The following is a 23780-nucleotide window of genomic DNA, read 5'->3' as shown; positions in this document are numbered from 1 at the left end:
ACTTAGTATTAGAGTTCAAGAGGAAAACGCTCTCATAATGAAGCCAGATCCGCTGAATATGATTTTACACCACCAATGATGATAATTTTAAAACAGCAAAGACTTAAAATCATTGCAGCAAGGAGAAACTCTCAAAGTCTTACCTCAAGATTCACCATAACAAAATTATGGGAAAGTTCTGAAATTTCTGTAGATTCTGCAAATTTGGGCTTTAAAGCTAGAAGGAAAAAGATTTTGGAATAGAAGAAAACATCATTGTCATATCCAAACCCTAATTTGCTGAGTTGATTCAAATAACTGGACCTTTTTTTTTTTTTTATTATTTTTAAAAAAAAACCTAAGAACCAGAAATCAGGACACCTGAATTCTGGTCATGCTTCTGCCACTTACAAACATAGGTATGTGACCTGGAGCGACTGACTTCATTTCTCTGAAGTTTTTATCATAAATATAGAATAATGGCATACGAATTTCTATTTGCTTTTTATAGCCACATTTCAATAACTTCTATTGAAGTAATAGACAATAGAGTAACATTTCCACATATACATATAATTACGCTATTTACATTAATTTTATGCTCCTTTTCCAACTAGGATTTTGTTAAGTATAGCATATCAAATAAAGGAAAAAAAAAAAAAAAAAAAGCCTGGAAAGCAGCAAGGTGGCACAGCAGAAAGAACACAGACCACAAATAAACGTGGGTTGTAATTTTGTTCCCACTTCCTCCAGGAAGACTTCCCTAATCACTTCTTATGTCTCTATTTCAGTTTCCTATATCTATTCTCCCTTGACTACTGTAGCTCTAATCCCATACTCTCCCTCATCATATCTCAATTGCTTTACCCTCCAACCCCTTGCAAAGATAACTGCAAACTTCTTGAGGGAAAGGAATCTATGTCATATATTTCTTTGGTATTCCTTAAAGCAATCAGCAGTGCTAGGACAAAATCTGTGCTAGTATTTTTAAAGTGTTACTATTTAAGAACACATTTGAGGGCAGCCTGGGTGGCCAGCAGTTTAGTGCCGCCTTCAGCCCAGGGTGTGATCCTGGAATCCTGGGATCGAGTCCCACGTCGGGCTCCCTGCATGGGGCCTGCTTCTCCCTCTGCCTGTGTCTCTGCCTCTCTCTCTCTCGCTCTCTCTGTGTCTCTCATGAATAAAAAAAAAAAAAAAAAAAAAGAACACATTTGAAGTTTGATTATTTGCACTTACCTTTGCAAGCTCCACACCAGGACTTATGGATAATCACCATCAGAGGTAAGCCACTTAAAAAGATAACAAAAAAATTACAATCTAGTAATTCCATTTCTTTATGTCTATCCTAATGACCACCTTATAAAGACAAGGTTAATGTACAAAGACATTTATTAGTATGATTTAGATTAAAAAAAATTTTTGGCAACCTAAATATTCAATATAGATTATTGTAATAAAACTATTGGTAAGTTCTGACATTCCTGTAAATTCTGCAAATTTGGGCCTAAAGCTAGGGAGACTGTAGAAGAGAAGAAAACATCAAATTACAGTATTTCTAAATATGGTTATGTAATCATTGAAAATGTTAGTAGAATTTTTCAGTTATATCAAATTGAAAACTAGAATGGGGTGCCTGGCTGACTCAGTCAGTATAGCATGCGACTCCTGATACAGAGTCATGAGTTCAAGCCCACGTTGGGCATAGAGCTTACTTTTAAAAAAAAAAAAAAACAAAAAAAAAACAGGGATGCCTGGGTAGCTCAGCAGTGTAGCACCTGCCTTTGGCCCAGGGCGTGTTCCTGGAGTCCTGGGATTGAGTCCAGGTCCCGCAGCAGGCTCCCTGCTTCCTCTGCCTATGTTTCTGAACCCCCCCCCACCCCTCTTTCTCTCTCTCTCTCCTCCTGTGTCTCTCACGAATAAATAAAAATCTTAAATAAATGAATGAATAAATAAATAAAATAAACCAAACCAGAATATAAAATTATCATCTGTAGTTTGGATTAAAATTACAACTACATACAGAGGAAAAGAGCCTAAAAGGAAATGACAGAAATGTACCAAAATATAATAGCAGTTTTTCCTAGGTAACGGGATTGTGGATTTTACACTTTTTCTGTATTTTCTATAATTAAATGTAATTTTTATAATCAAAAGATTTATAAACCTTTTTCCTTTTTAAATGATAAGCAACACAATCCACCTGAACCAGTCTTGGCCAGATGAAGCTCTTATGTTGTCAAGGCTCAAATGCCAACTTGTAGGAGAGCACTATGTAAGCAGCCAGGGGCTTTCTTCATCATCCAACCCCTGCATCACCAGACCACCATACACTGTAGAATACAATTGATGCATTTACTGCCTTGAACTCTATTACTTACCTGTCTCCCTGAAAGACTTTTTTTTTAAGATTTTTTATTTATTTGAGAGAGAGTATGAAAGAGAGCACAAGTTGGGGAAAATGTAGAGAGAGAGAAGGGAGAGAGACAGAGAGGGAGAGAAAAAGGGAGAGATAAAGGGGGGGGGTAGGGCAGCCCAGGTGGCTCAGCGGTTTAGGGCTACCTTCAGCCCAGGGCCTGATCCTGGAGACCCCGTATCGAGTCCCACATCAGGCTCCCTGCATGGAGCCTGCTTGTGTCTCTGCCTCTCTCTGAGTCTCTCATGAATGAATGAATGAACAGATAAATAAATAAAATCTTTTTTAAAAAAAAGGAAAGAAAAAGAAAAAGGTGGGGTGGGGGGGGGAGAGAGAGAACCAGACTCCCCGCTGAGCAGGGAGCCCAAAGCAGGGCTTGATCCCAGGACCCAGAGATCACGACTTGAGCCCTAAGCAGATGCTTAACCAACTGAGACACCCAGGCACCCCTCTTTTTTTGTTTTTAAAGATCTATTTATTTATTTAGGAGAGAGCACAAACATTTGGTGGGAAGGAGCGGGTACAGAAGGAGCAGGGAGAATCTTAAGCAGGCTCCACACTGAGGCTGATCTCAATGGGGCTTGAGCTCACGACCCTGAGATAATGACCTGAGCTGAAATCTAGAGTCGGAAACTTAACTGACTGAGCCACCTAGGAGCCCCCAGACTTGGGGTTTCCTAAGGTTAAGAACTTAGCTCTTTCCACATGCCTTACATCTGGCACATAGAATATTACTGATAACAAACACTTACGTAGCATTTACTATGTAGCAGGCACTATTCCAAATATACATAATTAATTTAGTAACTGTCAAATGAATTATTCAGCTACTTCATTAGAGACCTACTACAAATCTGGGATGGATTTGTGCCTCTAATACTTGAAAAAGCTTATAAACCAAACAGGGCAACCTTATGTGAAAAGTGGGATCTAAGTAATCACAGTAATAATAGCCAAAATCTAACCATGTATTATACATTGCGCTATGTACTTTACATGCATTATATCATTTAAATCCTCACTACAGGGCAGCCCAGGTGGCTCAGTGGTTTAACGCTGCCTTCAGCCCGGGGCCTGATCCTGGAGCCCCAGGATCGAGTCCCATGTCGGGCTCCCTGCATGGAGCCTGCTTCTCCCTCTGCCTGTTGTCTCTGCCTCTCTCTGTGTCTCTCATGAATAAATAAAATCTTAAAAAAAAAAAATTCCTCACTACAGGGGCACCTGGTGGCTCAGTCAGTTAAGCATCAGACTTTGTTTCAGGTCATGATCTCACAGTCCTGGGGTCAAGCCCTGGGACTACTGGCTCCTTGCTCAGCAGAGGGTCTGTTTCTCCTTCTCCCTCTGCCCCTTCCCCTGCTTGTGTTCTCTCTCAAATAAATAAACAAATCTTTTAAAATAAATAAATCCTCACAACAATCCTAAGGTATATACTATTACTGTTCTCAAACAGAAATGAGAAAATTGAGACTAAGACTCCTAAGAGATTAAATATATGGCCCCAAAAAACCTAGGTTCTGCCACTTACTAATTCATGAAGTCTGACACCAAAACCAATGCTCTTTCTGTTACTGTCTACTTCATTTTAGGATGGCAATCCACAATCAATAATTAACTTTAAATCAGATAAGAGGTTGGAAAAGGCCTTACAAGCTGCCTAGTCCAAGCCTCCATTTCATTCCGGAATTATAATGTATCATCTAATACTTTATATATAATTATAATATATCCAATATATTTCATATAACAAAGGGTGGCCCAGACTGCCTGAAGAAAAACATCACCAACCAAGGCAGCCCATCCTTTTAATAGCTCCATGCACTTACAGAGCAGTTTATTTTTTTTTTTTTTAATTTTTATTTATTTATGATAGTCACAGAGAGATAGAGAGAGAGGCAGAGACACAGGCAGAGGGAGAAGCAGGCTCCATGCACCGGGAGCCCGACGTGGGATTCGATCCCGGGTCTCCAGGATCGCGCCCTGGGCCAAAGGCAGGCGCCAAACCGCTGCGCCACCCAGGGATCCCTACAGAGCAGTTTAGAATGCCTTGCTCCCTCCTCTCTCCCAAGCAAACTTCTATTTATCCTTCTAGAGCAGACATCAGCAAACTAGGGTCTGTAGACCTGATTCAACATAATACCTGCTTCTGTAGAGCTGTAAGATACAAATTCCTTTTCATTTTTAAATGGTTGAAAACAAATTAAAAAATAGTACCTTGTGGTATGTTAAGATTAAACATACTTTACCTTTCAGTGTAGCATTAAAATATACTGTTGCATACTTACTGTATATGGCTGCTCTTGTGCTACAATGTGCTACAGTTAATAAGCTGCAAGAGACCTTATGGCCTACAAAACCTAAAATATTTACTATTTGACCCTTTGCTGACCCGTTTGAGTGACAGTTCAAATGTTCACCCTCTGTGAAGCTTTCCCAAAACGACCTTCTCTCAAACAGCTAATTAGTCCTTTCCTCCTCTGGGTTTCCAAAGCATTCTGTCTTCATCCTGCAACCACCAGCCCTTTTCATCCCATAATCATGTCTACATGTGTGTATTTTTCACCAAACTATTAGTTCTCATGGGCAAAGACTACCTCTAATTTATCTCTGAAAATCACAAGTGCTTGCTGGGGATTTACCCCAAAGATACAGATGCAGTGAAATACCGGGACACCTGCACCCCAATGTTTATAGCAGCAACGTCCACAACAGCCAAACTGTGGAAGGAGTCTCGGTGTCCATTGAAAGATGAATGGATAAAGAAGATGTGGTCTATGTACACAATGGAATATTACTCAGCCATTAGAAACGACAAATACCCACCATTTGCTTCAACATGGATGGACCTGGAGGATATTATGCTGAGTGAAATAAGTCAATCAGAGAAAGACAAACATTATATGGTCTCATTCATTTGGGGAATATAAAAAATAGTGAAAGGGAATAAAGGGGAAAGGAGAGAAAATGAGTGGGAAATAACAGTGAGGGAGACAGAACACGAGAGACTCCTAATTCTGGGAAACGAACAAGGGGTGGTGTAAAAGGAGATGGGCGGGGGTTGGGGTGACTGGGTGACGCGCACTGAGGGGGGCATTTGATGGGATGAGCACTGGGTGTTATGCTATATGTTGGCAAATTGAACTCCAATAAAAAGAAATTAAAAAAAAAAAAAAAAAGAGGGATCCCTGGGTGGCGCAGCGGTTTGGTGCCTGCCTTTGGCCCAGGGCGCGATCCTGGAGACCCGGGATCGAATCCCACGTCAGGCTCCCGGTGCATGGAACCTGCTTCTCCCTCTGCCTGTGTCTCTGCCTCTCTCTCTCTCTGTGACTATCATAAATAAAAATTAAAATTAAAATTAAAAAAAAAAAAAAGAAAATCACAAGTACTGGTAAGGTAGGTACCCACCATTTAAGGAAATAAATGAAAGAATTAAAGAAGCTTACAGTGATACTTGCCTTGAAATACAGAATGAAGCACAACAGTTATAGAAGTGTTAATTGCCCTAAGTTAGAGCAAAATATATAGTCTCTCACTAAGCACTGCCAAAGCACTACTTTGGTCAAAGGCATAATAGTGATGTAACATTTAGATACACATATATTAAGTAAATTACATGAATAACATTAAGTTATATTAAGTGAAAAAGATTCCAGCCAACTTTCTTCTCCTAAAAGATTTTATTAGATGAAATAGTAGTTGTCTTTCACTTCCACTAAAACCAAAGCTTCCCAAGCACAGAAACCCGTGGATATATCTGTGACCTTTGGCTCCGGGACAGATTAGCAAAAAGTAGGCAGAGTACTCAAAAAATTATGATATGAAAGAAAGGCCAGTGCAGATGCAGACCTGAGCCATCTTCAGGTTTTGTTCATAACTGTTTTAAGACAACTCATCCATCCAGTCTGCGCTCCCACAGTTCAGATGGGGAAAATCCATGTCTGTTACGTCAAGCAGAACCCAATCTAAACAAACTCTGTTCACCTGACTGTGCCCTGGGGAAATTTGCCAAGATCCTCCGAGCCAGTTCTCTTTTCTTGAGTTTCAATCTATGCTGTAAACACAAGGCCTACCACAGAGGAAAGTGTGAGTAAATCAATCACAGCAGCTCTGCCACCACACATCAACATGCCCTGCAGACACTGAAATTAGTCGATCAAGAAACTTAGGGAAGTGGAGGTTAGACAAGGAGCCACGCCCCCCCCCGCCCCCCGCCCCCGCCCCTAGTGCAGGCTCTGGCTCAGATACTGCAGAAACATGTTGGCCAGCTGAGGCAGGTTCTCATTGTTGGGATGCATCTTGGTGTAGGAAATAAACTGGCGGCGGAGGCGACTCAGTTCTGCCATGGTCAAAGGCCGGGTAAACCGCAGGTGCTCCGTGGTGCCAGGAAGCTTAAGCAGGTCTCCAGGGACCGCGCTCTTCTGCGCTTCCATCAGTCCCGCCAACACCTGGCTCGTGACCTGATCCAACTGGTGCAAAAAGCTGCCGGAGGCAAGGGGCTGGGACTGTGTAGACTGATGGGGCGGGGGGGCCTGGTTCTCAAACAAGGCAGCCCGAATCTCGGCCAGGGGCAACGGCGCCTCTAAGCCTACCAAGGTGAACAGCGGTCGGTCCCAGCGGTTCCGAGAGTCTGGAGCCTCAAAGCGCACCGTCAGGGCTTCCATAAGCTCGGGGGGGTAAGACGCAATGGACCCGAGCCTTGCAGATTCTTCGAATTCTAGAGTCCCAAAAGCCGGGAGAGCGGGCGCCGCGGTCTCCTGCTCCGCTTCCTGAGGCTCGGCGGCCCAGGGCTCCCTGCGGACCGCGGCGCCCGCCGCCAGGGGTCTCCCTCCGTCCTCAGCGCGCGGCCTCTGACCCGCACCGCCATTCGGGCTAGGGTCCGCCGCCGCCCGAGGCCCCGCGCTCACACTGCCCGGCCGCACGCAATATACCAAGCAGAGTGGGGTGCGCGCCGCCCGCGCGAGGCAGTAGAGCTCGTAGCGGAAGCCCTTGATGTAGTTAAGCGAGTCCAGGATGACCACGTCGCGGCGGCTCAGGCGCCGCTCCACCGCGGCTCGCAGGGCGCCGCGCAGCGCCTTCTCCCGGGCGGAGTCGCCGTACACGGTCGCGTCCTCCGCGCCCAGCACCGCCGCGTCGTCCACCACGCAAACCGCGCGGCCCTCGGCCTCCAGCGCCCCGCGCAGCTCCTCCGCGCGCCGGCTCCTGCCGCTGTACGGCAGCCCGCACAACACCACGAGCGGCATCCCGGCGGGGCGCGGCCGTGCGCGGCCGTGCGCGGCCGCCGAGCGTCACTTCCGGGCGGCCGACGTCTCCGACGCAAACCGGAAGGCCACGCACTTCCGACCCCACCCGAGTCCACGGGACCTGCTGTTGCTATGGCAACACGAGTTCGCTCCGAGGAGACCCAGGACCTGCTAGCTCAGGAAAGTGATGGAAACTAGAACGACGGGTTAGTTATGTCAAGAGGCCTCAAAAGGATGGGAGCCCTCTGTGGCCAAAGGCGACGTCCGGCCATTATCCATAATGGGGCCTGAAGGAGCTTAAACACTGCAAGACAGTCTGCACCATATTCAGCACAGGACCGGGGTCAAATGCTAGTTTCCGTCCATTCCTTACACCCAGTGACTCTCAGAAACGGTTAACTCCATAACCATTTCAATCACTCAACCTCTCCACGATTGGGAATTCGGAAATGAACACCAGGCAGTTCCCGCGAGGGAGGTTAAGGGTCTGAACGGGAAAAATCAAGCACCTACAAGGAGAGTCAGACATCCTACAACGGATAGAGTAGGTTGGGATGTAAAGGTATGGAAGAAAAAAACAAAGTGCCCCCAAAACTCACTGAAAACTTTATGTAGGAGTAGTCATTTGCTTTAGAACTTCAAACTTATTTTTTGTTTCTCCTTGGTAAGGTTGCCTGATTAAATACAGGATGCCTAGTTAAATTTGAATTTCAGATAAGCAACAAAAAATGTTTTTACTATTTCTCAGATACTGAATGGGGCATATTTAAAATTACTCCTTGTTTACCCAAAATTCAAATTTAACTGGGAGTCCTTATTTTTATTTGTTAAATCTGGTAACCCTGCTCTACAGAATGTGTGAGCCTTGTGCCATGAAGCTGTAGGATCTGTTCTAGCCAAAGCAAGCATTATGCAGTTGAAAAACAAGGGTTTGGATTGCACAGGTACACTTATTATGCAGATTTTTTTTTATAGTACCGTAAATGTATTTTCTCTTCCTTATGATTTCCTTTAGCTTACTCTGTTGTAAGAATACAGTATGTAATAAATATAACATACAAAATATGTGTTAATTGACTGTTCATGTTACCAGTTTTCGGTTTTGGGGGACTCAAAAGTTACATGCAGATTTTGAGCGTGTGGACTCAAAAGTTACATGCAGATTTTGAGCATCCCTAACCACCCCTAGCACTATTCGAAAGTCAACTGTAATTTTGCAGGTGCAGAAGTGTGCTGCTATGCAAGGATATAAAGTAGATGCACATATACTAGGTCTTTGTATCTCTCCAGTACAATATAGTATAAAACATTCAAGTACTTGTTGTGTCACTTACTAGCTGTATAATCTATTGACAAGTTATTTAATAATCAGTGTCTCATTTTCCTCTTGTGTAAAATAGTAACAGTTCTTATTCCACAGGCTGAACCAACCCCATAGGTTATAAGGATTAAATAAATGAATGCATGTAAAGCACTTAGATCTGTGGTTAGCCTTCCCTCCCCTGCTCTGCCTTTTCTTCCTCCTTTGCATCACCTATGTGCATCAGTGCATAGGCTAAACCTAACTGAAACTTAACACTATTCACCTTGAGACTGTTAGGCAGTGTGGGTTACTGGTTGAGTGCAGGCTCCAAAGCCAGAGTGCCTGGGTTTGAATCTTGGCTCCACCACATACTAGCTGTGTGATCTCAAGCAAGTTACTTAACTGCTCTGTGCCTTAAGTTTTCTCATCTCTAAAATGAAGGTAACAGCAGTACCCACCTCAAAAGAGTTATGAGAATTAAATAAGTTAACTCAAATTATTCAATGTCTGGTGCATAATAAGCACTTAGTAGTAGTATTTTTTGTTATCATCAGGCAACTACTCAATTCTGGCTCTGGCATAACTTTTCATGTGAAAGTAATATTAAGCTGATGGCTGGAAAGTGTTTCACTAGCATAAATAACCTATTGAATGTATTTTTTTAAATCTCTAGGTCCAACATGGGGTTGAACTCACAACACTGAGATTAAGAACTGCATGCTCTGGGATGCCTGGGTGGCTCAGCGGTTGAGAGGCTGCCTTCGGCCCAGGCCATGATCCTGGAGTCCTGGGATTGAGTCCCACATCGGGCTCCCTGCACAGAGCCTGCTTTTCCCTCTACCTATGTCTCTGCCTCTCTGTGTGTGTGTCTCTCATGAATAAGTAAATAAAATCTTAAAAAAAAAAAAAGAAAAGAATTGCATGATCTACCTGACTGTGCCAGCCAGGTACTCCTTCCACTATAAATAACTTAAAACCGTATCTTGTACCTGGCAGCTGCTTCCTTCTTCCCATCTTCTAGTGTCCTCCAATGAATGTGATCTCCAAAACCTGGAAGAAAAGAGCCTTATAAACATTCACCCATGAACAACGAGCAAAGACTCAAAAAGAAATGTGGCATGTTCACAAGATATCCATAAAAAAGCTTTCCTCTGTCAAGAGCATGGTGTTAAAGTCACAGCTCCACAACTTTCTAGGTGTATAGGACCATTCAACTGAAGGTCAACCTCAGTTTTATTTTATATCTATAAAACAGAGATAACATCACCTAATTCATAGTTTTTAAGGAAATTAAATAATGGCTGTGAAATGCTTTGTAAACTAACACTGAGTATGCAAATAATACTATAAGAATGAATGAGAATTTTCTACAGAGTAAACATAAATTAGGTCATGCAAATCATTACTAGTTGAAGACAATACAGCAACATAGATTTAGAGTCAGACATATATGGGTAAGTGACTCCACTACCTATTAAATGTGTGAATACAGTAAATTCTCCAAGTCTCAATTTCTTCATCTTTAAAATCAAGATAATAATAACTACCTCCAAGTGTTGGTGTAAAGATTAAATGACATAAAAGTATTTAAAGCTACTCTTGGGACATCTGGGCAGCTCAATGGTTGAGTGTCTGCCTTTGGCTCAGGTGGTGATCCCAGGATTCTGGGATCGAGTCCTGCATCAGGGTCCCCACAGGGAGTCTGCTTCTCCCTCTGCCTAGGTCTCTGCCTCTCTCTCTCTCTCTCTCTCTGTGTCTCTCATGACTAAATAAATAAAATCTTAAAAAATAAATAAAGCTAGTCATTCCCCACACTTCTGCCAGAGTGATCTTTTAAAATCACACCTCTGCTGGGTAAAAACCTTTCAGAGGCTCTCCAATTATCTAAAAAAAAAAGGTCAAACTCTGATAGAAGGCCTTACACAGCCTTTCAGAATATGGCATCTGCCCATCTCCCCAGGCTTACTGTCCACACTTTTTCTAAAATCCCAGATACAAAAACTACTTTCATTTCCTTAAGCTTGCCGCCTCCTCTGTCTTTCCTTCCACCCTTGCTTCCAATTCATTCTTCAAGTACAAACCTAGAGCGCATCATTACTTCTGGTAAATCTCCCTTACTCCCGGGCACCTGGGTGGGATCAGTTGGTTAAGCATCTGACTTCAGCTCAGCTCAGGTCATGATCTCAAGGTCCTGGGACTGAGCCCAACATAGGGCTCCTTGCTCAGTAGAAAGTCGGCTTCTTTCTCTGCCTTCCTCCTGCTCAGGCTTGCTTGCTCTGTCTCTCCCAATAAAATCTTAAAAAAAATTTTTTCCCTGACTCCCAAAGCACCCCATTCTTGCCCCATCAGTTCCCAGGCTGAATTGTAAATGTTTATGTGCCTGTCTCCCTCACTCTAAAGGGAATTCTCTAAGAGCTGAGATCATATCTGTCTTATTTCCTCCTGTTTCCCCAGCGTTGAGCACTACACATGGTCATAGTAAGTGCTCCATAAAATATTTTTTGTGTAAATGAATCTTATTTAGGCCATACCATGTAAATGACCTAATTTGATATCTGGAAAATGTTGAGTGATTATAATAATGCTGTCATTTATTGGTGACCTTATATGTGCTCATGTTAACTACACATTATCTCATTTAAATTTGGCCTGAACAATAACCCTTTTTATGTTTCCCTATACTTCTGTTTTCTCATCAGTAAAATAAGTAAAACAATAGCTACATCTCATAAGATTGTTACTGAATATTACATAAGAAATACTATAGTTATTAACTTAGCAAACTGCTTAACATTTTATAAATGATCAGTATATAGCAGCTTTGTTTGTTCTTCTTTACAGCTGAGATTTCAAAGGCTCAGAGGAGTTACACAACCTGGAGCAGGTCACATTGCTGGTAAATAGCCAAGCCGGGATTTAAACTTCAATTTTATGACCCCTCGGTTATTACACTATTTTTCAGGTCCTTCTTTCCCAGAAGTAAATTAAAATTTTCATCATTGTTACCACAGGGGAATAAACAGATCATTCAGATTAGCACATGGAGGCAGTATCCAAACTAATCATCATCACTTTTCATTCCCAACAGCATGGGCTGCTAGCCAAGAGAAAATGTGTCATTTGCCAAGCGCCCAAAGTCTAATCCTGAAGAGTCAATGATTAAGTGAGAGTGAAACTGGAACAACTAGAAGGTGCCTAATATGACTGATCACCATCATTCTACCTTTCAATACCTAAACTCAGGCAACTGAACCCTGCTTTGGTGAGATGCCTAACTAGACAGTCTGGAGGGATATCCACCTACAAAACAATAAAATCCTAGATAAAATGGACTTTCAAAATATACTCACTGGGCTCACAGTAATAAACACAAATCCAAAGTAAGCTAAAACCAGATGAAGAATAGTGAACAACAGGCAAAAGGGAAGGCTCACCTGAAAGCAAATGTTCATTACAATAGAGCAAAATGGAGAAGATAAATCTGAGACTCAATATTAAACCAATTCAAAAAAGATTAAAGTGGTAATACCCCCAGGTTTCTAGGCAAATCAAATACCAAACCTGTCTGGAGTAAAGTACTCCCTTCTTTAGGCCTCCAGAATAGCCAAAGATGAACAACAATTATGAGTTTACAATCCTAGAGCCCCAAACACGTAAGAAAACAAGCTACCACAAGTAAGATTCAGCAGAAGCAACAGATAGATTTAGACCCCTGAGGATTTCAGGTATTAAAATTATCAGCCATTGGATACAAAATAACTATGTATGAATGTTTAAAGAAGTAACACAGGGGATCACAAAAATGGGAATGCAATATGCAAAATAAATAGGCAAATCTATAAAGGCACTTGCAGGACTTTTAGAAATTAAAAATATATGAGTACCTGGCTGGCTAAGTCAGTAGAGCATTTGATCTTTGTTCTCAAGGTTGTGAGTTCAAACCCCACATTAGGCATGGAGTCTACTTTCAAAAAATTGTTGGGGTGCTTAGTGGCTCAGTTGGTTAAGTGTCTGACTCTTGATTTCAGCTCAGGTCATGATCACAGGATCATGAGATCAAGCTCTGTGCTGGGCTTGTGCCTAGGATTCTCTTTCTCCCTCTCCCTCTGCCCCCTCCCTGCTTCATTCTCTCTCTTTCTCTCTCTCTCTAAAATATAAAAAAAAAGTTTTTTTGAATTACTGAAATAAAAAAATCAATGGATATTCAGTGATAAAAAGAAATGAGCTATAAAGCCACAAAAATACATGGAGGAACCTTAAATGCATATTTCAAAGTGAATGATGCCAATCTGAAAAGGCTACATAATAAATGATTCCAACTACATGACACTCATGAAAAGGCAAAAGTATGAGATTGTAAAAAGATCAGTGGTTGCCAGGGGTTCATAAGGGAGGGTCGGATGAGTAGATGGAACACAGAATGTTCATAGCAGTGAAATTATTCTGTATGATTCTGTAAGGGCAGATATATGTTATTACAGGCTAAACTGTGTCTACCTCACCAAACTGATAGGCTGAAGTCCTAAACCACAATACCTCAGAATATGATTGTACTTGGAGACAGGATCTTTAAAGAGATAATTAAATTGAAATGAGGTCATTAGTGTGGGCCCTAATCCATTATAGCTGGTGTCCTTCTAAAAAGAGATTAGGACATAGACACATATAAAGGGAAGACCATGTGAAGACACAAAAAGAAGACAGCCATCTACGCGTAGAAACCAATCCTGCCAACCACTGACCTTGAACTTCTAGCCTCTAGAACCTGAGAAAATAAATTTTTGTTTAACCATGTCTGTAGAATTTGTTATGGCAGCCCTAGCAAATTCATATATATCTCATTATATATTTGTCAAAATCCATAGAAGGTGAACCCTAATGTAAACCAGGGACTTTAGTTAATAATAATGTATCAATACTGGCTCATCAATTGTAACAAATGTGCCAAAATTAATGCAAAATGTTAATAGAGAAAACCAAACCCCTAGAGTGGGAAAAGTGAGGACTTACATGGGCACTCATTTTTCAGCTCAACTTTTCTATAGACCTTACACTGCTCAAAAAACAAAATACATTGGAGGGGTACCTGGCTGGCTCGGGTGCAAGAGTGAGCAATTCTTGATCTCCAGGTTGTGAGTTCAAGTCCCATGCTGGGTGTAGAGATTAGTAAAATATGTGTGTGTGTGTGTGTGTGTAGATAGATAGGTAGATAGATATAGACATGTATATATGTATAAATATAAATATAGGCCCAGGTGGCTCAGCGGTTTAGCGCCACCTTCAGCCCACGGCATGATCCTGGAGACCCAGGATCAAGTCCCACATGGGGCTCCCTGCATGGAGGCTGCTTCTCCCTCTGCCTGTGTCTCTGCCTCTCTCTCTCTCTCTCTCTCTCTGTCTCTCATGAATAATAATATCTTAAAAATAAATAATATATATAATAACTTTAAAATTTTAAAAATAAAAAAATTCAATGGATAGGTTAAAACAGCAAATTAGAGACAGGTGGGGAGAAAAATTAGAAGTTATCCAGACTGCAGCATAGAGAGATAAGGACAATAGAAAATGTGAAGGAGAGGGATGCCTGAGTGGCTCAGCGGTTGAGCATCTGCCTTTGGCTCAGGGCATGATCCTGGGATCCAGGATCGAATCCCACATCAGGCTCCCTGCTTGGAGCCTGCTTCTCCCTCTGCCTGTCTCTCTCTCTCTCTCTCTCTCTCTCTCTCTCTCTCGTGAATAAATAAATAAAATCTTAAAAAAAAAAAAAAAAGAAAATGTGAAGGAGAGGCCAAGAGATATTGAGCAGATCAAGAAAACTAGTATTAAAAAATTGGGAGTTTCAGGGGCACCTCAGTGGCTCAGTCAGTTGAGTGTCAGACTCTTGAATTTGGCTCAGGTCATGATCTCAGGGTTGTGAAATCAAGCCCTACATCAAGCTCCATGCTCAATAGAGTCTTCTTGAGATTCTCTCTCCCTCCCTCCCCTCTGCTCCACCCACTGGCTCCACTTGTTCCCTCCCTCAATAAATGGAGGCACCTGGGTGGCTCAGTTGGGTGGGAAGCTGCCTCCTGCTTTGGTCATGATCTCAGGTCCTAGGATCAATCCCTGCATCAGGCTCCCTGCTCAGCAGGGAATCTGCTTCTCCCTCTCTTTCATATTCTGTCTCAAATGAATAAATAAAATCTTTTTAAAAAGTAAATCTTTTTTTAAATTGTAGTTTCAGAATGAAAAGATGAAAGAAAAGGACATCTGAAAAAAATAATATCACTAGGGTGGACGCTGGTTGACTGGGGAACAAAAGTGGAAGGAAAAATACCTTTTGAAATATTAAACCATGTTAGTGTATTACCCACTTAAAATACATTTGCATCTTTTAAAAAGAAAAAAATAGCTGAGAATTTTCAAGAACTGAGATAAAACATGAATTTGCAGATATATGAAGCACAATGTAACTGGGACAAATTATGAAATCAAAATACACACATTTAAACTGTAGTGAAACTGCAGAACCACAAAAATATTAAGACCTTAAAATCAGTTCAAATACAACATATCTTTTTTTTAAATTTTTTAAAAATTTTTATTTATTTATGATAGTCACAGAGAGAGAGAGAGAGAGAAAGGCAGAGACACAGGCAGAGGGAGAAGCAGGCTCCATGCACCGGGAGCCCGATGTGGGATTCGATCCTGGGTCTCCAGGATCGCGCCCCGGGCCAAAGGCAGGCACCAAACCACTGCGCCACCCAGGGATCCCAAAGACAACATATCTCCTACAAAAGATTTTAAAAAATCGACAGGAGCAAACTAGAAATCAGAAGAAAACAGAGTATCAACTTCAAAATACTGAAAAGAAAGTATCTCTAAACTTAGAATTATGTGCCTAGCAAAACTATCAAAAACAAGGGCAAAACAGAGAGTTTTAGAAAAACTAAGGTATTTTTCCACCATCTAGTATTCACAATTAACTATTATTTCAATAAACAGACATTCATTACATAGTATTAGTGGTCAAGAGCATAAACATAGGTAGCGATTAAGAGCATAAACTGGACCTAGACTCCCTGGATTGAATCCTAGCGCTGCAGCTTACTAGCTGCATGACTTTGGGCAAATTACTTACCCTCAATTTCCTCAGCTGTGGATAACTGAGGATAACAACAGTGTCTATCTTTTAGGATTGCTGTGAGGACTGGGAAAATGAATACATTAAAGAACTCCAAACAGCATCTGGGATTGGAGAATTGCTACAAGTATTTCCTATTAATATAATATGCAAGGAGGCACTATTCTAAGTACTTTACAAATATTGATCCTCATAATAACCCTAGAGGTAGGTACTCTTATGAATCCCATTTTACAGATCAGAAAACCGAGACACAAAGTGTTAAGTAACTTTACCAAATTCTTTATCACTAGTGAGTATCAGAGCTGGGATCTGAACCTAGGCAGGCAAGGTCCAGATTCCTTGCTTTTATTCACTAAACAATGGTGTCCCTCGAAGTAGAAGGAGGAAGAATAAAGAGGCAAAGGAGGGAGCAGACAATGCCCAGCCCATAAACCACTGTAAAGACTCTAGCTTTTACTAAGCTCTTGGGTTTTGAGCAGAGTAGTAACATGATGTGGTCTAGGATTATTTCAACTTCTATGCTGAAAACAGACCATTGTGGGGTGTTATGAATTGAATTGAATCTCATAAGAAAGGGACATTGAAGTCCTAACCCCCAGGACTGTGATCTTATTTGGAAATAGGGTCTTTACAGAGGTTATCAAGTTGAAATGAGGTCATCAGGGTGGGCCCTAACTCAGTGTGACTGGTCTCTATATAAAAAAGGAAAACGTGGACACAGATATGCACACAGGGAGAGCATCTACAAGGAGAGAGGCCTAACACAGATCCATCCCTCACTATTCAGAGGGAGCCCATCCTGTTGATTTCATACTTCTACCCTCCAGGACTGTGAGACAAATTTCTGCTGTTTAAGCCACAGTCTGTAGTACTTTGTTACTGTAGCACCAGTAAAATAATATAGATGGGGAAAGCAAAAGTAAATGAGACTAGTAAAGTGGATATTGCAATAATCCAGGCAAACGATGATAATGGTTTGGGCCAGCTGAGATGGTAACGAGTGTGAGATACGATAGGAGTCTGGATGGATATATTTTGAAGGCAAAGTCAAAAGGATTTTGCTATGGATAAGGGGTGAGAGAGTTAAGGACAACTGTAAGGTTTTGGCTTTGGCAACTGGAAGAATGGAATTGCCATGAACAGAATTGGGAGAGAGAGAGTTAGAGTGAATTTTGGAAAGAAACGTTAAGAGCTTAAGGGCACCTGGGTGGCTCAGTTGGTTAAGTGACTGCTTTCGGCTCAGGTCATGATCTCAGGGTCCTGGATCAACCCCAGTGTGTTGACTCCATGCAAAGCAGAGTCTGCTTCTCCCTCTGCCTCTGCCCCCACCGCCAACTTGTGCTTTGAGACTATCTCTCAAATAAATAAAATCTTTAAAAAAAAAATAAAGAGTTCAGATTTGGATATGTTCATTTTGAGATGCTTACTAGACACCCAAGTAGAGATGCTGAAGAGGCAACTGAATGTCTGAGGCTGAAATTCAAGGGAAAGTTATCAGAATGTGGATGTTAGTTAAGCCCTAAGACTGAATAAGATCACCAAGGAGTGAGTGTAGATGGAGACGGAGTCTAATAGCCCTGGAGCACTCCCACGTCAGGTTCAAGAAGAACCAACAGGACAAGACAAGGAACTGGTAGTGAGATCGGCAGAAAGCTAACCATGGATGGAGCCCTGGAATCCAAGTGTTTCCAAGATATTTCAAGAAGGATGATCAACTTGAATGAATCAACTTCTGATTTAACGGATGCTCCTGTTAAATCAGAAATCATCACAATGTTTAGCAAGTGGAGAATAATGCTGACCTTGACAAGACCTGTTTCGATTAGTAGAGTGGGATAAAAGCATGATTTAGAGCAAGATCAATGTAGCCCAGGGGAAGAATTAGAGGAGTGCCCACAACTCTTGCACAGAATTTTGCTGGCAACTACCAGAGGGAACAGTGAGGAGAGGAAGGGTTTTTATTAAATATAGAGGAAAAAATAGGGCTGTTGAAAGCTGATAGAAAAATGACATAAGGGGATCCCCTGGGTGGCTCAGTGGTTTGATGCCTGCCTTTGGCCTAGGGCCTGATCCTGCAGCCCCGGAATCGAGTCCCAGCTCGGGCTCCCTGCATGGAGCCTGCTTCTCTCTCTGCCTATGTCTCTGCTTCTCTCTCTCTCTCTCTTTCTCTCTCTGTGTGTCTCTCATGAATAAAGTCTTAAAAAAAAAAAGAAAAATGACATAATAAAGGTAGGACAATTGATACAGGAAGGAACAGTCAATAATATCTTGAACAGGTGAAAGAAAATGAGAGTTACTACTCAAATAGGGGGATCAGCTTTTGCTAGGAGCACAGATAGTTTATCCAGCAGACAGGGGAGGAAGAATATATGGACGCTAGTACTAGAAGGTGGGTAGATGTAGCGATGACAATTTTTGAAAGTCCTCTTCCAACTGCTTCTGTCTCCTTTTTTTTTTTTTTTTTTTGTCTCCTATTAAATAGCAAGCATGGTCACCAGCTGAGAGCAAAGACTGTGGAGGAAGTATTGGGAAATACTTCCCAAGACAAAGGGTATGAAATAATCCTCTAGGAGAGAAGAACCAAAGAGACTAAAAGAATAAAAAACAGGCGCATTTCAGGAAGAAAATGATTCCAGAAGACCTGATACAAGGAATAGTGAGCAAAGAAACTGACAAACATGTAGATAAATCTAAATATTTTCTGTACAAAAAAATGTTAATGCTCAATTTGTAGAGTTAAAAAAAACCAAAACAAAACTAAAGCACTGAACAATTGCTAATAAGTAAAGAGGAGGTGACTGAAGTTGAAATGCTCTAAGAACCTCTTACCATTAGAGGGTTAGGGTATTAATGTTACATTTTGTAAGTACGCAAATAAAATTTCAAAAGTAACCACCAAAAGAATAGAACTAGAATGTCAACTTCCCAATCAATAATGGAGATAAAATATGAACAAGAAAATACTCGACAGCATAATTTGAAACAATTCACTACATGTACAAAACTTCTTTGGAAATTCATATTAAAAAGTACATTGGAGGGGCACCTGGGTGGCTCAGTCAGTTAAACGTCTGCCTTAGGCTCACATCATGATCTCAGGGTCCTGGAATTGAGCCCTGCATCAGGCTCCACGCTCTGTGGGGAGCCTGATTCTCCCTCTCCTTCCGCCCTTCTCCCCACTTGTGCATGTCCTCTCTCTAACAAATAGTTTTTTTTAAAAAGAAAGTACATCAAAGGGTCACTTCCCTGGCTCAGCCAGTAAAACATGCAACTCTTGATCATGGGGTTGTAAGTTTGAGCCCCACATTGGGTGTAGAGATCACTTAAAAATAAAATCTTGAAAAAATAAAAATTACATTGGAATTTTTCATAATAGTAGTAATCACTACTATCATTTTTTAAATGCTTACTTTGTGATAATCACAATAATGCAATGGTAACAACAATATTAATAATGACTAATCCATATTGCATTCACTATGTGCCAAGTACTGTTTTCCATGCTTTCACATGGAAACTCTAAGTATCCCCATTTTACAGATATGGAAGCTGAAGTTAAGCAGCTTGCCCAAGGTTTCACCGCCAGTAAGTGGCAGAGCCAGGTGGAGACTCCAGGCAGTAGCCACGTGCTCTACTGCCTGTCTAGCAAAGACTGAGTGAACAAACAATGAAGGAATATGGCCTCACCAAAGCAGAATGAAAACACTGACTTCAGATCTGGAAAACTGGGTGCTTTTGCTTTCCTTCAAAAATAACTTGAAAGTGTACAGGGTTAACCTTGTCACTAAAACCACCCGCTTCCCTGACACCACGCACGCGTTCACGCGTGCCAACGTGGAGCACGGGATGACAGTCCAGTTCCTGACGTGGCACAGGCACAGCCACTTCACGTAGGCCACTACTTGCAAGGTGAGCTGAAGGCGCCCACATCCAGCTGCCCTTTCCCTAAAACATCACCTTTAACGGGCGAGGAGGGGAAGGGACCCTTTCTAAACACGGCATTTATATCAGAATTTCCAAGGCCTTCATCTTAAAATTGTTTTCATGAACGAAGTGGGAGATATCAGAAAAGTATTACACACCCTCCCGGGCTGACGAAATAAAGGGTCAGGTGTCAGAGCTGTAGCCAAGCCTCTAAAACAAGCAACACGGTACCTGAGAGGTAGAAAAACACTGTGGCTGAGGGAGTAGAGTCCAACTGCAGTGGAACAGCCCCGGGTTGGAATCCTAGCTCCGTCCTCTGCTTTCACAAATGCATAATATGACTAACAAAATATCGACCCCACAGGACTATTGTGAAGGGGCATAGCGTGGAAGGTAAACCCTTCATATGTGTCAGTGCTAAGTTTTTATTCCAGAGACTTGACAAAGTCCTCCATTTCTGTTTCAGGAGGGAGAGCACAAGAACCATTAAGAGCCTTCCCATTTCTCCTGGAAAGGCTCTCCTGGAGTTCCTGCACTCTGAGGCAGGAGTGGTACATGGCTTACAAGCGTGGCCTCTGGGGTTTGTACCCATTTACCAGCTGACTCCCTTGCCCCATTTAGGGTTCAGAGGGCCCCCATTTTGGGTTGTTCGTTTGTGAAATGGGGATTATGAGAAAAAATATTACCCATCTTAGAGGGTTATCATGAGGACCAAACCAGTCAATACATGAAAAATGCACGCAACAGTGCCTGAAATATAATAAATGTACATAAAACATTAGTCATTACAATCCTCCCCACAGGTGATATATTCCAAATTTTTAGGACACAGAGAACGACAAAAATTATAGTTGACCCTTGAACAACATGGGTTTGAACCGCAAGAATCTACTTATATGTGGATTTTTTATAATACAGTACCATGAATGTATTTTCTCTTCCTTATGATTTTAACTTTTTTCCTCTGGTTTACTTTATGATATAAAACAGTATATAATACATATAACATAAAAAATATCTTGACTATGTTATTGGTAAGGCTTCTGATCAATCAGTAAAGTTCTGGAGGAGTTATATGTTGATTTTTTGACTATGGAGTGTGGGGGAATCAGCAGCCCTGCCCTTATGTTGCTCAAGAGTCAAATATATTCTAGAACACCATAATGTTAGATTTGAAAGGACTCTCAGGAATTATCTCTAGTTCAACACTCTCATTCAATAAGGAGTCCCCAGGGAAGACCAGAGCTGGCTACATGGTCTGACTAGCATTAAATCCCAGCCTCCTGATTCATCCAGTGCTCACAACACACCATCATACTTCCGTTCTTAATGAAAACATGGATCCCTGGGTGGCGCAGCGGTTTAGCGCCTGCCTTTGGCCCAGGGCGCGATCCTGGAGACCAGGGATCGAGTCCCACGTCGGGCTCCCGGTGCATGGAGCCTGCTTCTCTCTCTGCCTCTCTCTCTCTGTGTGTGTGACTATCATAAATGAATAATAATAATAAAAAGTTATATAATAATAATAAATAATAAATAATAAAGTTATATAATAAAAAAAAAAAAGAAAACAGTACGGTCATTCAGTCTCTCCTCCATATAAACCAACAGACCATCTCCTGGAAACATTTGGGAAGAAATCTTAACTCATCAGAATTTTCAGGAACCACTGCTTCAGGTAGCACATTTTGGGTACATGGGCTCTAATTTATTTCCCAAGAATCCATACCCAAGAGACACAAAAAACAAAAGTTTGAAACATTATTAATTCCTTTCAGGAACAATTAAATATTCCTCCTTGGGAGGCCATAATAATAAATATTAACTAAATTTAGCTTTCTAAGTTTCCAACACAATATTAAGTGCCTTTCATTTTTCCACTGAATCCTCACAACACAGACCTCCTTCCTCAGGATGGCCCTCCTAGAACCTCCTGCCCACAGTGAAGATGCTAGTGTCTGCAACTGCTTGCCTACTTGTCTTGACAGTCTTCAGACTATAAGCTGAAAAGACAGGGATCTCAATGATCAGGTGTCTCATTCATTTCTTCTTCCAACAAATATTCCTAAGCATAAATGAGACAGAAATGGTCCTGGCATACTGGGGCTTTCTTACAAAGTGACCCTCAACGTTGCTTCCATGGGGGTCCTTCCCCTTGAACATATCCTTGCAGTGGAAGTGATACTATGCTTTGTAAGGCTAGATAAAAATGCAATGCACTTCCACCTTGTTCTCTTGGAGCAGGCACTCTTAGAATCCAGCTGTCATGCTGTGAGGAAGCCCACACCTTGCCCATGGAAAAAAAAAAAAAATCCCATGGAGAAGCCACTTGCTCAGCTGAGGCCCCAGACATGGAACCAAGGGATCTACCTTCCCCACTGTGCCTTGTTTGAATTCCTGACCCTCAGAATCATGAGCATAATAAAATGACTTCTTTACACCACTAAATTGGGGGGTGGTTTATTATGCAGCAATGGCAACTGAAACAACCACACATAGTTTACGTCTAACAAGGAATAAAGATACTAAATAGGTGACTCCAAGGTACTGCCTACGCCTAACAGTAACTGGAACACAATACATTTTTTGTTGAGTGTCCAAGGTAGTTATTATTATGCCCATTTTGCAGATGAGGAACTGAGCTTTGGGAGGTTTAGCAACTTGCCCTAAGTCTCTCAGCTGGTCAACAGCAGAATAAAGTCAAACTCAGATCTATACCCACACTCCTAACACCATATTCTGTCTCCCTTGGTACTTACAATTTTGTGCTAAGTATACAGTAATCTGTTTCAAACTGGGATTGTCAGTATTGAAAACATTCTGGCCTAGTAGAATCCACTGTGCAGTTTCATCACTGAGATGGAAACCCACATACCACCTTCTTTGACCTTCCTGGCTCATGTAATGCTAGATCCCTCATTCTCCCTAGCTATTCCACTCCATCAGTTTCCTTTCCTTCATAGCACTTCTCTAGCTGAAATTTTCTTGCTTCCTAATTTGTTCTTATTCATGTGTCCATGTATCTCTGACTTGAATACAAACTCTGTGAGAGCAGGAACCTTATCTGTCCTGTCCACTGTTTTATCCCTAGTGCCTAGGGCAGGGCCTGGAATATGACAGGGGACCAAAAATTGATTATTTACTGAAGGAGTGACTGCATTCAGGCACACTGAATGTCCTCCCAACTCATCACCTACCAATATGTATGCAAACAGGGAGGATAAAGCAGAATTTAAAACAGGACTGTAGGGATCCCTGGGTGGCACAGCGGTTTGGCGCCTGCCTTTGGCCCAGGGCGTGATCCTGGAGACCCGGGGTCGAGTCCCACATCAGGCTCCCGGTGCATGGAGCCTGCTTCTCCCTCTGCCTGTGTCTCTGCCTCTCTCTCTCTCTCTGTGACTATCATAAAAAAAAAAAATAAATAAATAAATAATAAAACAGGACTGTATCAGAATCATTCTATCCAGTAAGGTCAGTACAAAAAATGGAAGGAAAGGGGAATCCATGCTACCACTCTTCCACTTAGAAAAGCATAAACCCCAAGTTCCAAAGAAGGTGTAGGTAAAGGGATGGAGAAGGGGGTCACATCTCCTATCCCCCATTCATAACCACTGTCCCCTCAGTCCCCAAAAAAGTTCAGTTTCTTCAGACACATTTGTCTGAAGCACACCAAGGACAACTCGCTGGTGATCCTCTAACATCAGGCCCTCTATCCTTCCTGGCCTTTCTTTATATACCAGTCATGCCTTCCTGGAATGCAGGTCCTATTCTCCCTAAGGCACGGAGGGGGCAATGCCCGAC

General features: G+C 41.9%; 2 protein-coding genes across 2 annotated transcripts in view; both read right to left on the bottom strand.

Moving 5' to 3' along the window:
• Positions 1–23780, bottom strand: part of TXNDC12 (thioredoxin domain containing 12) — a 29864-nt gene that overhangs the window by 5457 nt on the left and 627 nt on the right. The window contains exons 2-4 of the mRNA XM_025991834.2: positions 9922–9982; positions 1216–1268; positions 144–217 (exon numbers count right to left, since the gene is read on the bottom strand). Coding sequence (XP_025847619.1) covers positions 144–217; positions 1216–1268; positions 9922–9982 — 188 coding nt within the window. The remainder of the gene's footprint in view (positions 1–143; positions 218–1215; positions 1269–9921; positions 9983–23780) is intronic.
• Positions 6336–7687, bottom strand: KTI12 (KTI12 chromatin associated homolog). Its single transcript, XM_025992238.2, has one exon. It carries the CDS (start codon positions 7627–7629, stop codon positions 6610–6612), a length of 1020 nt encoding a protein of 339 aa, XP_025848023.2. The 5' UTR covers positions 7630–7687; the 3' UTR covers positions 6336–6609.

The sequence above is a fragment of the Vulpes vulpes genome, chromosome 10 (assembly GCF_048418805.1).
Source record: "Vulpes vulpes isolate BD-2025 chromosome 10, VulVul3, whole genome shotgun sequence".
NCBI lineage: Eukaryota > Metazoa > Chordata > Mammalia > Carnivora > Canidae > Vulpes > Vulpes vulpes.
Note: the sequence above shows the minus strand (reverse complement) of the source record. Positions and strands in the feature narration are given on the sequence as shown.

Bases quoted from the DNA above. Each gene is read 5' to 3' on its own strand.
- KTI12 (XM_025992238.2), bottom strand. From the start codon at position 7,629: ATGCCGCTCGTGGTGTTGTGCGGGCTGCCGTACAGCGGCAGGAGCCGG.